This window comes from Drosophila eugracilis, unplaced genomic scaffold, assembly GCF_018153835.1.
Source record: "Drosophila eugracilis isolate 14026-0451.02 unplaced genomic scaffold, ASM1815383v1 contig_90, whole genome shotgun sequence".
NCBI classification, from domain to species: domain Eukaryota; kingdom Metazoa; phylum Arthropoda; class Insecta; order Diptera; family Drosophilidae; genus Drosophila; species Drosophila eugracilis.
This window is the reverse complement of record NW_024573812.1, coordinates 8143772-8160341: the sequence shown is the minus strand read 5'-3', so window position 1 is coordinate 8160341 and position 16570 is coordinate 8143772. Positions and strand designations below refer to the sequence as shown.

The window sequence follows — 16570 nt, the reverse complement described above, 5'->3', positions numbered from 1 at the left end:
TTTAGAGCCCAAATAAAATAATCCCCTTAAATGATGCCTTCGCATAATAGACGCCTTGCCAGCCATTCTGCCTGCTGCTTATTTTACGGCTGCCTTCGGTCCCGCCCCCTGCCCAGACGCCTTATCCTTATCCCCTTCTCCCAACGTCCTTGGCCATTCCTGCCGTGTTTCTGCTTTGTTGCGTCTCGGCACAGTGGGCGGAATAGCGCATATTGTGATTAAATTTTTAAAAATACTTTTGTCAACAGTTCATAGAAACATTTTCTATACAACATTTATAACGTTAAATAGTTTTTAAATATAATATTAAAACTTAACATAAGCAAAGAAGTTGTCTTTTTCCCTCGAATATAAATTTCTTACTAAAGTGACCAGCTTATCTTTCCTTATGTAAGAACTCAATCGTTAACTCATTTCCTTGAAAAACATTTGTGAAATCTAAACACCTACCTGTCCCACTGAGCCGAAGCAAGGCTCCGAGGGCCAGATCCTGCGACTGAGCCGGAGCATTTGCGTTAGCGTCACTAATGATGATGATTTTGTGGTAAAACGTTGTGTTTGTGCTAATCGGGACAATATTATGCGGCAGTAAAAAGTAAATGACTCAAGACGTCGGACGGAGGACGAAGGATAAAGGAATCAGTCAGGAGAGAGCGAGGGGAGGAGGGGTTGAGAGGCCAACGGGGGGTCAGACAGGCAGAAGGATGGGCGGTACATGGACAGCTGGCGGAGGCGAGACCAGAGCAACGCCTTTCCCTAGAACGATTGAGGATGAAGGAGGATGGGAGAGGAGGAGGAGGAGTAGGAAAACGGGCGAGGACAGAAGACAGAAGCCGAAGTCGAAGCCGGGAGCAAGGAGCAACAAAGGCGGAGGACAGAGCTAAGCCAAGAAAAGGCGGCCACAACATGGTTGCTCTATGGCAGCAATACAAAACAAGCTGTGGAAAAAATGGAAAAGGGAAAATGCGAAATAAAAGGATCAACTGCGAGGGCAAGGGTGCAAAAGGGCGGGCGTGCAAAATGCGGGGGGTTGGCCCATAAAGGACAAGAACCCACAAAGGCAACAAACGGACAACATCCCTTAGCCAAGAGATTGCGACTCGAAACTGGAACTCAAACCCAAACACAAGCTGAGACTCTGACTGAGGCTGAGACTGAGGACGAATCCCTAAATCCGTCCGCCAACCTCGTCTCGACTCGCCCAAAAGCTGACTGCTTGGCTGACTAATGCGAAAAATACGTAATTGCGCATAAATACGGGATTAACAAAGTGCTCGTCGTCAGTTGTCGCCTTTGCTGGTCTGAATGGGATTGCCCGGATTGTTTGGGATGGCTTTGGTCCTTGGTACCTTCGTCGGCCCTCGGGCCCTTGCAACCCCATTTTCATATCGCTTACGACCGAAATTAGGCATTTCAATGCATCACAAAAGATTGCTAGCTGCCTGGCTGGTATGTGGTAATGGGAATAGGAATGGGAATGGAAATGGTTAAGGGAGGGGCATGAGAGTGGCCATGAAAAGGGAAACCAATTGAAGTCGTCGGAAATCCTGTGAAACAGTTGCCAGGTCTTAGCGGAATTAGTTGCGGGACTTAATCAGAGTGAATTCCCTTTTATGATGATGATGATGCTAATCCATCAGTTACGCATCCCAGATTTAACAACCACAACTTAACTTGAGCGCACATGAACTGCTTTTCCTATGACTTCTTTTTATTAAAGTGACAGGAGGGATGATTTCAGCTAAGCTGACTTAGTTGAGGGTAACTATTATTTAAAAGAAGGACTAATAACATGTTGTCTTATCCATAACTTAGTAAAGGAGTAATTAGGCAGTGAAAACCAAATGAAATTTATCAATTAAACTTATACTTTTATATATTTATTAGTTACTACTTTATATCATCCTTAACCTTACTAACTTGTCTTTTCTCTCTTTCGTTTCTTGCAGGTGAGTTACCCGAACAATTTCAGTTGCACTACGATTAGTTAGCTAGCATTGACCAAATGTCGTTTACTGTAAGTATTATCCTTGCCGCAGGCTGGCAAAGGACTAATTGGGGCCTGTACACCAGTGTACAGCAGTTCCACTAGTAGCACTTGTGCCTTTGAGCAACGAGATACTCTCGTAGGACACTCCCCTTTGAAAAGGACTTGTCGGGCTGTGAGGTGGGCTCAACTTGAATGAGTTGACTTGGCACAAGGCTATGTGTGTATCACTCACACTAGCAGTCAAGTGTCTTTGCTCCGGCTCCTTCGAGGCATGTCCTTTCTGCAGACACACGCACATGCATGGCATGCGGACATATGTAGATGCATCCTTATTCATTTCCTGGCCCCTTTCTTGGCATATGGCTGCCATTTCTGGCACTTGAGCTGTCTGTCGCCCCAGAAGTTCTTCTTTTCCAGATCCAGAGCGGTTTTAGAGATTTAATTAGAAATGCTTTTCAAGGGAAGTGGGTTTTTTTCGTTGCTTAAGAGTGTCCCGGCGATTTCTCAGTGAAAGATAATCCCGCCCCAAAGTAGAGTAACTAAATGTGGGATCTATGGCACCTGCTGCGAATGCCTGAATTTGCCTGCGAGTCTCATTTCGCCTGTTGGGCCCGCAGAGTGTGCATGGAATTCCATTTATGACCGCCTTGAATGCGTTCTGCACTTGGAATGCCATGGAGTTGTGCATTTCTTGCGCGCGTGCTGGGAATTTTCAGTGTGGAATTCCTTCATTCTGGCCATGCCTTCAGACATTGTGCTGTAGTAGTAGATCCTGGCAACTGGAGTCGAGGCAGCCCGAAGGCAAGGACAATTTCTTGCAGTGTCTGCGGAGGAATGGGAATGAGATGTGGAAGTGGCTCCTGCTGCTGGCATTCTCCTTTGTGTTCGTGATTCCCGGCACTTGTTTATTGTCCGCATCAGGGTGGAGGAGCTGGAGGAGCAGGAGCCGGAGCAGTGTGTGCTTTCGGGCCGGAATGTGACTGCGAACTATTTAAATTGTGTACGAATGCGAACCGAAAAGTTTGCAAACATTTTTCTTGCCCGGTGCAGGCTCCTGCATCCTGCGCCGTATCCGAATCCGGTTCCGGTGCCTCGTCCTCCACCGCCCAGGCCGTTTACCTCCGTGTCCTGGCATTCAGCCACCCATCATCCAGTCCTCCACCACCTCTCTGTGCGTGCCGGAATGCTGTGAGGCGATATTTGCCGTCTTGTAGACAAAATTGCTGAAATGCCTTTGCTTTTCCAATTAATTAAAATGAGCTCTGTGCTGGGTGCACAGTGAGAAATAGTGATAGAAATCTATTTGTTTTAACTCCATGTCCCTCAATAAATTAAATAATATCAAAAACAAGTGGAAGGAATTTAACTCAAAGCTTGGCAAGTTGCAGTTAACTGGAAGGACCAATGCTAAGCCAAAGCCAACTAACTTTCTGGCTTTTCTATAGTTCTGGACTTTAAAATGAGGACTGCAATATCAGCTAGGCAGCCATTCGGGCGAGTTATAATTACGTATGACCCGGCTGCCAATTTGCGAAATGAAATTCGATTCTTCACCATTCACGTCACCGTCAGCAGGATATGCGAATATGCAGGATATTTGGATGTTGATATGGCTGTGGATGTGGATGTTCGGGGCTGTTCAAACAGGAACTGCAACTGGCCGATGATGCATGGAATTATTATGCATATTTATTGTTGCTTTGTTTGCTTAATAATATTGTTTGTCCAGTACACTCTCCGCCTCCGTTAGCCGCCGACATCGTGCAAACTTTGGCCCAAATCATATTACAGGCCCGCCTCGATGGGTAGTTTCGGTCGGTTTAATGGAGGCGTGACCGCAGCCATTTACAACGCTCTCCCTTTTTGGGAGGCATTACTACCTACTCTCGCTGCCATCCTGAAACTGAGCTCCTTTGCCTGTGTATCCATGGTGTCCTAGCTAGGCTTTCGTGGCTGGACCTCCACTGGGAAACTCCAACCGCAACAGACCAGCAATAATTAATGCATGAGCTGCTGCTACTGCTGCTGCTACAGCTGCCAACTAACTAAACTCGCAGGCACCGGACTCCTCTTCCTGATCCCTGAACCCTCCTCCTCCAGCTTCCGGGCACTTCTACGGCTTGAGTGGGAGCCAGAACCGGTGCCGGAGCCGGAGTTTGCCTGCCCATCCGCTTTTCATTGTGGCCCCGGGAAAAGGGACGGGCCGTGTCCCCTGGACGATGCGCAGGATCCAGGAGCTGTCAAGGAGCAACGTCAAATAATTGCATATGAAACCGCAGGAGCAGTTGACGGCCTCCTCTGCTGCAGTGCGCCAGCAGGACGGCAGCCGCAGGACATGCACAGCATGGCAATGAGAGCCGCACAGGATGCAGGATGGGGCGACTGGAATGGAATCAAACTTAATTTATAATTCATTTGTGCACCACACGTTGGGCCCAATGTGCTGCTGCTGCCGGCTCCTGAGCTTGTGAGCAAATTGCGAAAGTAAATTAAGCCCCAAGACTCAGATTTTCTAAAGGATGCGTGATTGTTACTAGGATTTCAATATAGCCCAAGGTGAATAGGCCTTCGAACTTGGTATGCTGGAAAAATCAGGTTTCTTAAATGGCTTAGGTAACTTGGCTATACACGACTATGATCGAAAGGATGCGTGATTTTTGCTTCGAAGGAGCTAAAAAACAGATTAAAATGATAAATAATTTAGAAAAGGGTATGCGTTTTAAACTTATCTCTTTCCATCTGCTCTCTTTACAGAATCTTACATTCATATCATAAGACATTTTCTAAATTTGTCTGGGAAGTAGAAAACTTTTGTTCCAATTTGGAAGTTCATAATCCTTAGCTACACATTACCTAATGAAATTCTTACAAAACCTTTTGGAAAATCCAATCCACTTAATATATAATATTAAACCCAAGTTCATACAACACAAAAACCTTTGAAGCTTTCTATATTTTAGTCCCACTAACACAAAATAAAATAAACGAATAAATTTCGGGCCATTAGTAAAAATTGACATAAAATTTGTGGGTACTTCACAGAATTATAGCTAATGCCCGGTTCTTTGGAAAAACCTGTACCCTTCACCACCACCATTATAGCATTCATTATCTATCACTTGATACTCCCATCTGGCTCATTATAGTCGCTTTTCGACCCACCACCACCCATCACCCATCGCCCAGTCATGGAAAATTCAACAAAATGCCCGAATGAAAGGCAAAGCGGTGGAGCCGCAATTTTCGCATTTGATTTAATTGTGAATGTATTTATTAAATAAATTATTCATGGCCAGGGTGAGTGCACTTCGCCATGTGAATGTGCTGTGGCTGACCTAAACATGTCCTGGCCGCAGGAGCGCCGTCACCGGTGCACAGCAGGCTGAATGGGTGGGAGAGAGGAGTGGTGGAGGCATGGAAGAAGGAGAGGAAGGAGGAGGTCCTGTGTTCCGTTTGCCACTGTAATTAGTTGTGGTGGAATAATCGCATGCGACCGGCGACATTTCTCTGTGGCAAGGAATGTTCGGTGGTTTCGGCTAGTCCACTCCACTTGTCCTGTGTGTATGAGCTGTGTGTGTGTGTGTGCGTGTGCTTTGGTATGGGTGTTGCCCGGAATGAGGAAGTGCCGTGGAGGGGGGAAGGGGGTTAAAGGACTGCGATCTGGGGGCGGTGGTAATGGCATAAATTCGGAATGAGTCCCTACGAATTTACCATAATAAAGGCGGAGTGGGGGGTGATGGGCAGCGCGACGAGGATGTGGATGGAAACATGTGTTTATGTGTACAATAATGGGCTGCGGGCGGCATGGGCGGAATGGGCGGGGCACCACTTGTGGTTGGGCGGTGCGGGCAGTTGGTGGTGCTTGCATTTTGGCCTTTCTCGGAATCGGTGACATTTTAATTTACCCAAGCGAGAAAACCAATTTTGTTGCAATGAACCAAAATGGAAAATGTGACAAATGCCACAGCAGCAGGCTAGCATTGTTTCTGTGCATAATTTATTCAACATTTATTTATTGGCAGTTATGATTTGCATTATGTGGTTGTCAAGGGCTTTCCAGGGGGAGGCAACTGCAGTCTGAGGTCCACTTAATTGACTTTACAAAATTACATTTGCATTTGACCAAATTAACTGAAATGAATAAGCCTTCCCCTTTCGCCCGCTTCTGATTGCTGGCTAATAAATGAGTTATAAATCACTGGATATGAGATTTGAAGTTAGAATCCCTTGTGGACGAGGTTTGAACTCGATTCTGATTGCTGGGAAAAGGCTTTTAAAATCATAATTAGATGTGGGATTTTATGTGATGTCAAGATATTTGCATTTGGATTACAGGAAAGTAGATTTATAACGTAAATCGGAAGAAAAGTGCTACATGACCTATCCAGTGTGAAGTGAAATCTCAAAAAGATAATCCTTATCAACTTTAGGTCTTCCACAATTTCAAATTTTATCTAAACCCAAAGGCGTGGCTTTAACGCGGAACTTCTTTCTACACCGAAAAAGTTACACTTTCAGTTCCGGCTGTCTATTCCCATCCGGACCAAAGCACCAATTCCGCATGATGGACTATTGCAAATTCCTGAGCGCTTTAAGGGGCACTATCATGGCAAAAAAGCTCGCCATGCCATATATCCGCACTTCGGATGGAAACGGGAGTCGAGTCTTGCGGTGCTCTCGTGTCAGTGCGCTGATTAAATTCGGCAAATAACGCTGATGCCTGCAAATCGCCGCTCAATGCGAAAGCAGTCTCTCTATATCTCTCCATATACGTACAGCTGTGTGTGGGTGCGGGTACGGGTGCGGATGCTTGCTGCAGGGTGTGGCATCTGAGTCAGGTTAGGAACTAGAACTGGGATCTGGGATCTGGGGTCTGGGACCATGTTGAAGTACACAAAACCCAGGCAAACAAACAGGCATTTCATGGCAAACAACACAGTTAGAGGACGGGGTAGGAAATCGGAAAGGGTAGAGGCCGTGGGACTGAACTCTAGTTTTCCCCGGCACTACACTCTACACTGCTCTGCATTTCCATACTACCCCCATCTCCCCCTCCGTTTGGCAGAGCCCACAGGCTGAGTTGGGCAAACTGGCAAATACGGCCAGCCACGTCAACGTTGGCATCATCGTCATCGGCATCGAGGAGCTTTGTTTGGGTTGTCCAGGGGATGGGGTTCCGGGTTTTAGGTACGTAGGGTGTAGATATATGTACGTATGGGGTTTTCCCAAACTCAGCCAGCCCACACAACCTGCTCCCAACTCATTCGCATTCGCAGTCGTCGGCATTTTATTGTTCTAGTCGTCGACATCGATGTTGGTACTGCAGTTTCGGGCATTATTTCGGTTTAGTTTGGTAAATACACATGCAGCAGCAGCAGCAGCAGCAGCACCCAGCACATGCACATGCACATGCACATTTTCACTCCCATTTCCATTTCCATGTCCAGGCCATCTACATACTACCCCAGATCCCAGATCCTAGATCCCAGCCTCAGCCTCCACTCACCCCATTTTCATAAACGACACAAAACGCTCTAAACCATGAGCTTATGCAGCAGACGTTATCATGATGTTCTACTGGGGGAAACTGTTGATGTTGATGATGATGATGAGGAAGCCAGTGATGCAGCTGCATTCTTGGTTGCATTTTTCCTTCATTTAATAAAAGCTCTCGAAGAACTGACGGCCTGCCAGATTCCACTTGGATGGAAAGCCAGTAAATAAATAAAATCCAGAGCAGAACTAAGGCTGCCGAGGTGATAATATTTACCCAACCACAAAAGTTTTTCTCTATTTTTGTGGAATTGTTGATTTTCACAAAAATCCGAAATATGTGCATCTCTCGAAGCGAAACAGTATCTAGAATGTGGTATGTAGTAGTATGTACCGACTACCACCCCTGGAAAAACCACTTCCAATGCGAGTTACCATTTGAGACCGAGCAGCTTTAAGGTCCACAAAGGACCAGCCAGCCAGCGAAATGGTTTTCAAAATACATGCCGTGCCGGCCTCATAACATCGTTGTCCTCGATGTCGTTGCAAATTCCATTCGGCATTGAATGCGAGCGGAGATGGTGGTGCTGCAGGAGTAGCAGCAAGAGGAACGGCCAGGAGTTCTCTCCTGGTTCGGCGACCTGAAAGGGGCGGACTCGGGGGTGTGGCTGTCATATCTGAAAGCAATTTCGGAGCGGGCAACCCGAAAACGAGTAACAAGAATCGATAAATTCGTTGGGCGTGCAATTTGCGCCGTTCGGAGGAGCCTCAAAGGAAAAGTGGGCACCCAAAAAGAAGGCGGACAGAGGTGGTGGCGGAACTGCGTACTCGGAATCCTACGCCCTCATCCCATTCGATTCGCATGCCTGAGTGGACCATGTCCGAAATTCAAGTTTCAGGCCTTCGCCATTTGCATTCAACCAGCGTCAACCTGCTAGCCATGGACTGACTGCTCTTGTTCTGGCTTCTGCTCCTCTTGATGGCGGTGGTGGTGGTGGTAGTGACAGTGGCAATGGCACCCGTTACCCGTTACCCGTTGCCTGTTTGCCGTACGGGGATCCACCTTGTCGCCTACGTATGCAAATTGCCGCAAATGCAACGAGGCGTATGCGCAATTTTTGCCCGTCACACAACTCGCGGACATCAATCAGATATTAGCGGAGGAAATTCGAACGAACTGAGTCCCAACCATCTGTCCCCATGCCCTGGGAATCTGGTGTTGTGTCGAATTACAGAGACAGAGGGCCGTATAATCTGGTCCCTCCGGTTCTTATTGAGCTTATGCAAAGTGCATTGGGCGAAGAGCATTTCTCGAAACTCTTTAAAAAATAGAAGTTAAAAATATGTTAAACATTCAAGGTAAAAAGGCCACTTAAAGAATAAAGCCATAACCTTTTGAGGCGGTTAAACTTGGTAAGGAAATGATCCTAGGTCCTATCTTCCTTACCCTTAAATTTACGTTTTAAACTAACCCAAAACTAACCCAAAGATTGGGCTATAATCTTAAAAGCTTAATACTCAAAACTATGAATTTCCCAACGATTTCCCATGTTTCCCCAAAATCTGACCAAAGAAATTTTGCCTTTCCATTGTAGTGCCGCCGAAAGCTGGACAAAAGCGGCCGGCCACCAGCCCTGCACCGCACATCCCTGTGCCGCACCATCTGCAAACACCTCCTGGCGGCGGCGCTGGCGGCTTGCCGGGATCATCGGTGGCCAACAGCCCGGTTCCATCGTCCGCCGGTGGCAACGCTTTGCTGAACCACGCCCTGCCCAGCAATCACATTGGCACTCCGTCGCCGCAGCAACATCAACAGCACCAGCAACATCAACAGCAGCAGCAACAGCAACACCAAGCCCAGCAGCAGGCTGTGGCGGCTGCGGTGCAGCAGCAACTGGCAGCAGGTGTGGGTTTGCCACCAGGAGCTATTGGTGCCGCATCGGCCAGTAGTCGTGGATCTTTTGCCGCCGCACTACGAACGCTTGCCAAACAAGCGGACAACAAGGAGGAGGATGTCGGTGGAGACCGGAGTGTACCAACCTCGGGAGCCGGAGGACCACCACCACCGTCGTCGGGTCCAGGACCTCTAAACTCGGTGGCAGGACGTGTGGGATCTGAGCGCTCTGGCGAGGATCGAGTTGCCAGCAGTAAGAAGCGCTCACCACCATCGCCCCAGCCGCCGGAGAAGATTGCTCGACTAAGTCACACACCACAAACAGCCTCGCTGCAACCAGAACTTTTGGCCAGGAGCGGATTCCAGCCCTATAGATCGGACGAGCGACTGATGCATCCGGCGGGAGCCTTTCCTCTGGAGGCTTACTCGCATTTTGCGGGACTGCCGGGAATCCCGCCAGCAGGTAAGCAAAACGATTGGTCTTGAGATGATAGCAGTAAGGATTCTAGAATATTTTCTAATCATCTTACCACATTGCAGCTTTCTTGAATCCAGCTGGTCTGCCGTACACGGAACAACTCTACCTGGAGCACCGATACCAACTTTTCCGCGCCGCCGGCGCACATCCCTCGCATCCGCATGCAGCTGCATTGTATCCCCAAATGGCCTCGCCCTACTCCCACCTGTATTCGATGATGCCTGGAGCAGCGTTGGGAATCTCGCCAGCGATGCACGACCGAATGAAGCTGGAGGAGGAGCACCGAGCGCGGATAGCGCGGGAGGAGGAACGCGAACGGGAGATGCAGCGCGAAAAGGAAAGGGAACTGCGTGAGCAGCGTGAAAAGGAGCAGCGGGAGAAGGAGCAACGGGAGAAGGAGCAACGCGAGCGTGAACAGCGTGAGAAGGAGCAGCGGGAGAAGGAGGCACGGGAACGCAAGCTCCGGGACGAGGAGCGCGAGAGGGAACGGGAACGCCAGCAACTGCTAAATGCCTCGCACCACTACTCGAACCAATTGTACTCCCCACTTAACCGGAATCTGCTGGGATCCATGATCCCACATCTCAATATGAGTTTACGAGGACCACCAGGAGCACTTCACGGTCTTCCCGGAATGTCGCACTATCATGCAGCAGCGGCAAATGCACAGAGGCAAAGTCCCCACGGAGCCATGGGTCTCAATCTAGGCATGGCTGGCCTCCCAGGAGTGGGAGTTCCTCCGCTGGGCGGTCACGGTCCCAATCTGCAGCATCACCTGCAGCAGGCGGCCATGGGCTTGGCTCATCCGGGGGCTGCTGGCCTCACGCATCCAGGTTTCTCAGCGGCTGCTCTCGGACTCAGTGCCCATCCGCACAGTCTCAACCTCAGCCATCCGCACATGTCGCCGCATCATCCCGCCTCGCTGGCCCACCAGTTGCCACCGCATACCTCTTCGGCTGGCGGAGGAGGGTTGAGCAACTCTATTCCTGTGACAGCTAGCTCCAGCTTGTCTGCATCCTCACCGCATGCCAGCTTAAACCTAACGGCAGCTGTGAAACTGAGCGCAGATCAAGTGCCCACATCGACGCCTAGTAGTGGTGTCAGTGGCAGTGGAATGCCCCCCACCACCTCCAGCTCGCACATTCCCAACATAGGTCACTACTACCATCATGGGCATTTGGCCGCAATGCATGCGGCTGCGGCGGCGGCAAGCGGAATGACTCCGACAGCTGCCCACCAACAGCAGCCGCTCTCGCTGCCCAGCTCGCCCAAGATCACGCCTCCGATCACTCCCTCTTCCTCGGCGAACGGAGGAAGGGCAGGCGGCAGTCCACATGCCATGAGGCATCACATTGCAGCAGCAGTAGCTGCGGCAGCTCAACAATCAGCCCTGATAGACAAGGCAGCCACGCCGGTGACCCATGAGCCGGCCACCTTGGATTTGACCGGATCAAATTCTAATTCCAGCAACCAGGCGCCTTCTAACGCAAGTAGTGGCCAGCCAACCAATCACGAAGTAAATGGCGGCGAATCCAATGGAGCATCGCAGGCAGAGAGCAAGGAGCACATGACGGCTATCAAGGAGGATCCCCTTAAAAGTTCACCACCACCAGTGGCGCTTGAAAAGAAGCCAGCCACCCCAAACGCAGCTCTAGACAAGCCCATTCATCCGGATAGTTCGCCGGAGAACTCTCGGCGTAGTGCCAGCCCGCAGTCGGAGACCAACAACTCGTTGCCAGCGGTCAATGCTACCACAGCAACATCAGGTAAATGCATAGAGGAGACCCCAAAGATTCTAGACTCGGACATGACTGCCACACCCAAGACAGACATAGAGGATGAGAAGCAGCGGACCAGGTTATCGGTATCACCGGCACCAGGTCCGCCCAAGATAATGGCCGCCTCACCAGACACAGTGTCCACCTCTGGCGGGGTGACCTCCACAACCAGTGGCACCACCACACCGCCGGAGGTCAGCAGCAGCACCAATAGCGCCAGCAAGGCGCCGGCCCTGACTAGCGATGAAGTGTCCACCAGTGCCGCCACGGCCACTGCCGAGCCCACCAGATGATGAATAGATCCCCTGGCGGGAGTGGGTCGCTCAGTGGAGCGAATGTTCGCTTAGGTTTAAGTTTTGAAAAGTCGCCTCGGATCGGAACTAGTTAACATCTACCTTCAGTAACATTTAACTAAGCGATAAGCGATAACTTAGTTCTTAGTCACGCATCTTTATTTATACAAGAATTTGTAATGTATTGTCAGCGCCGCTTAGATCCAATTCTAAATGTTTTAATCCTTAGTTATTATTATTATTTCCCTATTTAAATGTGAAGCGTATACTTTTAGAAATGGCCTGAATAAAACATTTTTGTTTACAATTATTTGAATTACACTTATTATTTCGCTTTGGTTTTCTGATCTCGGAAAGGTAAAATTCTAAATTAGTTAACCTGATCATTGCAGATGACAGCAAGCCTCAGCTGGGTGGATTGGTTCGCAGCAACAGCGCGGAGGAGGCCACAGCCTTATGACACCAACTCTTCAGTAATTCCAATAACTAACTAATGAAAAACTACAGCGATATCGGGATGTACTTGCTGTCGGAGCAAGCTCTGCACCAGCAGCGCAAGCGGATGCTTGACGAGTTTCTGAAGCTCTAGGATTATCCTGGATAGGACCAGGAACGGATGGCCATTAAGGCCACCATCTATATAATACAATGTAAATTGCATAACAGATATCAGATATTTGTTTGTTCTCGGTGTTACAATCTAACGTTTACCCAACCAGTTGAATACAATTCTACCGCAATTAGACATTTTGAATTGGTGTAAAAATCGTATCTGCATAAAATGTAAAATATTGTGAAATATTCCAAGTAAAATAATTACTCTCAAATGAAACGTAATCCATAAGAATTTTAGGTACGTACATATACTTGCATGAAACTCTGGATGTAGTTTTCGTGAGAATAATGTTCATCGCACGAGGAAAATTAATGCTAGTTGTAAAGTTAGACTAAAGTTCAGATAAGAAATTTATATATACACAACAGAAACAGAAATTATACAAAACATACTGGGTAGCTATATTTTATTCTTAAATTGCTAATTGCTAATAATTGTGATTTGGAGAGTACGAATAAAAACGGAAAACGTATGAACATGTAACTCGAATACAAAGTGGGGAAAACGGAACTGAAATTTAGATAACAAATCAAATCAAAAACCTAGAGAGATATTCTGGAATGGATTAGTAGTGGACAGCAAAAGGCCGAAATTATTTTTCGAAATTAATCAACTTTTGTATGCCACCCTTTGGCCCTTAAAATATATATATATTTTTTTGTTTGTAATTTCAAATATTTTATACGCAAAACTTGGAGTGCAGAAATCGGGAAACGCATTTGCCACAATCTTCAGAAAACACAACCAGACACAAGCTAGCAAATGGATATGTACCACTAACAAAAGTACTTTGTATCCACCCTATAATTGATGTTTATAGTAAGTAGTCAATACCCTTAAAACCAAGCAAACTCTCAATAATATAGATCTAGTTTTCAATCCCGTTTCTAGTCTTCGCCCCTCTAACTCTTGCCTCCCAGTTTTCCTTTTTATCGTTTGAGATTGCCTAACATTTGACGATACGTGAAGTAATGGTTTATATATATTTTAATGCATAAATCTCGAGCAATCTGTGATATTATAACAAAAAAGAAATTAAAAACCAAACCAAAACTCAAAAAATCATTGCGTATGAGCCTCATTTGAGACCCTATACTATAGATTCAACTCGTGTTCGAAGTAGGGTATCCCGGAAAGTATATATGGACACCGATACGCTTCGACAATTCCGTACAAATTCCGCCATATGCAAGTCGACTTTTCCTTTTGACAAAACTATGTGTATGTACCAGTAAAACTGAAAATGAATATATTTTAATAACTAATCGTAATAGATTCTTGAATGACACACATAACTGAAATCGATTGGCGTGCATCTAGTAACATAACCACAAATGCCATGCGATAGCTAATCAACTACTGCAAAATAGTTTCAAATACAACCTTAACAAATGAAAACAAATCGATCGTAAATTAAATGTACTGTAACTCCCCCTCAATCTTCGTTGTGTGTGTAAACAGAATACAAAGTGTAAAACATTAAACTGTAAGCTAACCGAAACGCAATCGAACCCGAAAATCAAATACAAAAGTTCACAATTACCACAGCTACCGAAACAATATCAATAGACATAAGGAGGAGCGCTCGGATCTGTCAGATCCTTTGGCCCAACAAAATGAGACTCCATATCTACTAACAAAAGATCATAGTGTCAACAGACGAGCGCTTCTTTCTCAGATCTTCACACAACCTCAGCATATAGTTGGGTATATATATATCAACTCACTTGAGCCAACACAATCGCGCAGCAAAATAAATATGTTCGAATGTTCAACCATGTGGCAAACGATATGCGAAACAAACATTTAAACAATATTGTGCAACTTTACATAAGGCATTTATGATTTTATGAAATAAACTCTACTTAAGGATGTACTATGCAACTTATTATTGGGTTGGGCCATAGACAATTTAGTAAAAAAGAGACTTTAATAAAACATAAATATTTAATTAGATTCTATAATTACAAATTATATTTTATCTTAACTAAGCCTTCGCTACCTCGGCTTTCTTAACGTACTTTAGTATCCTCACGATTGTCGAAGGAGTTACTCCTTGAATTCTACTTGCGGCCGCAATCGTCTGTGGCTGAATAAGTGTCAGCTTCTGTCGTTCCTCATTGGACAAGCTCAGTGACTTGGAGAAATAATCAATGTCAGCGGGAATGGACAGACGCTCCTCACGACGCACATCATCTACATCCCGCTGTTGTTCATCTACAAAGAATGAGTACAGAGCCTCGATCTTTAGCCTTTCAGCCAAGTTTCGCTCGCCGCTCAGCCAACTCAGTTCGCTGGGATGGAGCTGGATTAGATGATCCACTGTGATGTTATCCGCGGGAATGCCCAGCATATCGAAGGCAGTTTTCTCCACCGAAGCTTTAGCCTTGGGCAGATCAAGAGCCTGTCGCCAATAGTGGGTGTGCTTCCGTAATCTCCTCAAGGACGCAATTGCCGTCTGTAAGCTCTCTTCTGTTTGCTGAAAATGCTGGTAACGCTGTGGGGACACTAGACCAAAGTCGTAGCCTTTTTTGGTAAGCCGCATGTCAGCATTGTCCGGGCGAAGTGACAGCCGGAACTCTGCCCTGCTAGTGAACATGCGGTATGGTTCGTTGGTGCCCAAAGATGTGAGATCATCGATCAGTACACCTATATAGCCTTCAGTTCGACTAATTGTTAGTTGCTTCCCGCCGTTATGAAGCGTTTTTCCTGCCGCATTAGCTCCAGCTATGATTCCCTGGGCTGCGGCCTCCTCGTAGCCCGTGGTTCCATTAATCTGCCCAGCAAAGAAAAGTCCTGGCACTCGTTTCGTTTCTAGCGTTGGATACAACTCGCGGGGATCTATGAAATCGTACTCCACTCCGTAACCGGGTTGGACAACTTTCGCTTTCTCCAGTCCCTGGATAGCGTGGACCAGCTCTACTTGCTGGTCGTGGGGCAGCGTGCAGGAGATTCCCTGAGGATAAACCAAAGGACTGTCCAGACCCTCTGGCTCTAACCAGACCTGATGAACCTTTGCACCGAAACGTAGGATTTTTGACTCAATTGAGGGGCAGTACCGTGGCCCAGTTATCTCTTCGGTGACATGGCGATTCACGTGAAGATTGTTGCGTACAATGTCGCTGACCTTTGGTGTGGTGTAGGTTAGGTAGCAGGGTAGTTGATCCTTGGCCGGTAACCAAACCTCTTTGTTGAGGAAAGAAAAAGGCATGGGTGGATTATCACCATCGTGTCTTTGCAGCTGTGAGAAATCAACGCTATCCGTTGCTATCCTGGGAGGAGTTCCAGTTTTGAGTCTACCCATTCGAAAACCCAACCTATCGATGGCCTCTCCAAGGGCTTTCGCTGGAGCATCTCCAATTCGTCCTGCTGGACGGACCTCCAGTCCGATGTTTATGTGCGCCCGCAGGAAAGTTCCTGTGGTGAGCACCACAGATCGACTACGCACTACCTCACCGTTGGCCAACAGAACTCCGGCACAGCGTCGAGTTTGGGTATCCTCTTCATCCTCGATCAATAGGTTGTCCACGGCAGCTGCGCGAATCTCTAGGTTGGGGGTGCTGTGCAGTTCCCGCTGCACAGCCTTCTTGTACAATTGCCGATCGATCTGTGCCCTTGGTCCCCAAACGGCCGGTCCGCGTCTCCTGTTGAGCACCTTATAGTGGACTCCAGATACATCACAGCAGCGGGCACATACCCCATCGAGGGCATCTACCTCGCGCATCAGGTGACCCTTGCCAATGCCGCCAAACGAGGGATTGCAGGACATCTCGCCAATGGTTTCCAGTTTGTGGGTGAGCAGCAAAGTGCGAGATCCCATACGAGCGGCTGCAGCCGAGGCTTCTGTGCCAGCATGCCCACCTCCGATGACCACCACATCATAGATCTCGGCACTGGTACTATGAGCATTCCTTTGTGGATGAGAAATCCTTCTTGCCAGGCCGTGAATCACGGCGGTTCGCAGCTGCTGCATTTTTCAAAACAATAACAACAACCGGAATTGCACAACACATGTGTCAGTCAGTCTA

The 16570-nt window shown here is 47.5% G+C and overlaps 2 protein-coding genes across 11 annotated transcripts in view; one reads left to right on the top strand and one right to left on the bottom strand.

Moving 5' to 3' along the window:
- LOC108112504 (protein enabled homolog) overlaps positions 1 to 14418 on the top strand; it is a 71964-nt gene extending 57546 nt beyond the window's left edge. For 7 of the 10 annotated variants that reach the window (XM_017222385.2, XM_017222384.2, XM_017222383.2 and 4 more), the window contains 2 exons: positions 9079 to 9840; positions 9918 to 12236. In XM_017222385.2, coding sequence (XP_017077874.1) covers positions 9079 to 9840; positions 9918 to 11926 — 2771 coding nt within the window. In that variant the 3' untranslated portion in view covers positions 11927 to 12236. Of the gene's footprint in view, positions 1 to 4744; positions 4810 to 9078; positions 9841 to 9917; positions 12237 to 12318 lie in introns of those variants that run through there. The other 3 variants (XR_001772655.2, XM_017222387.2, XM_017222391.2) reach the window with 3 other exon arrangements.
- Positions 14419 to 14470: 52 nt separating this feature from the next.
- LOC108112506 (protein MTO1 homolog, mitochondrial) lies at positions 14471 to 16538 on the bottom strand. Its single transcript, XM_017222393.1, has one exon. It carries the CDS (start codon positions 16513 to 16515, stop codon positions 14530 to 14532), a length of 1986 nt encoding a protein of 661 aa, XP_017077882.1. The 5' UTR covers positions 16516 to 16538; the 3' UTR covers positions 14471 to 14529.
- Between the last annotated feature and the right edge of the window lie 32 nt (positions 16539 to 16570).

Bases quoted from the DNA above. Each gene is read 5' to 3' on its own strand.
- LOC108112506 (XM_017222393.1), bottom strand. From the start codon at position 16,515: ATGCAGCAGCTGCGAACCGCCGTGATTCACGGCCTGGCAAGAAGGATT.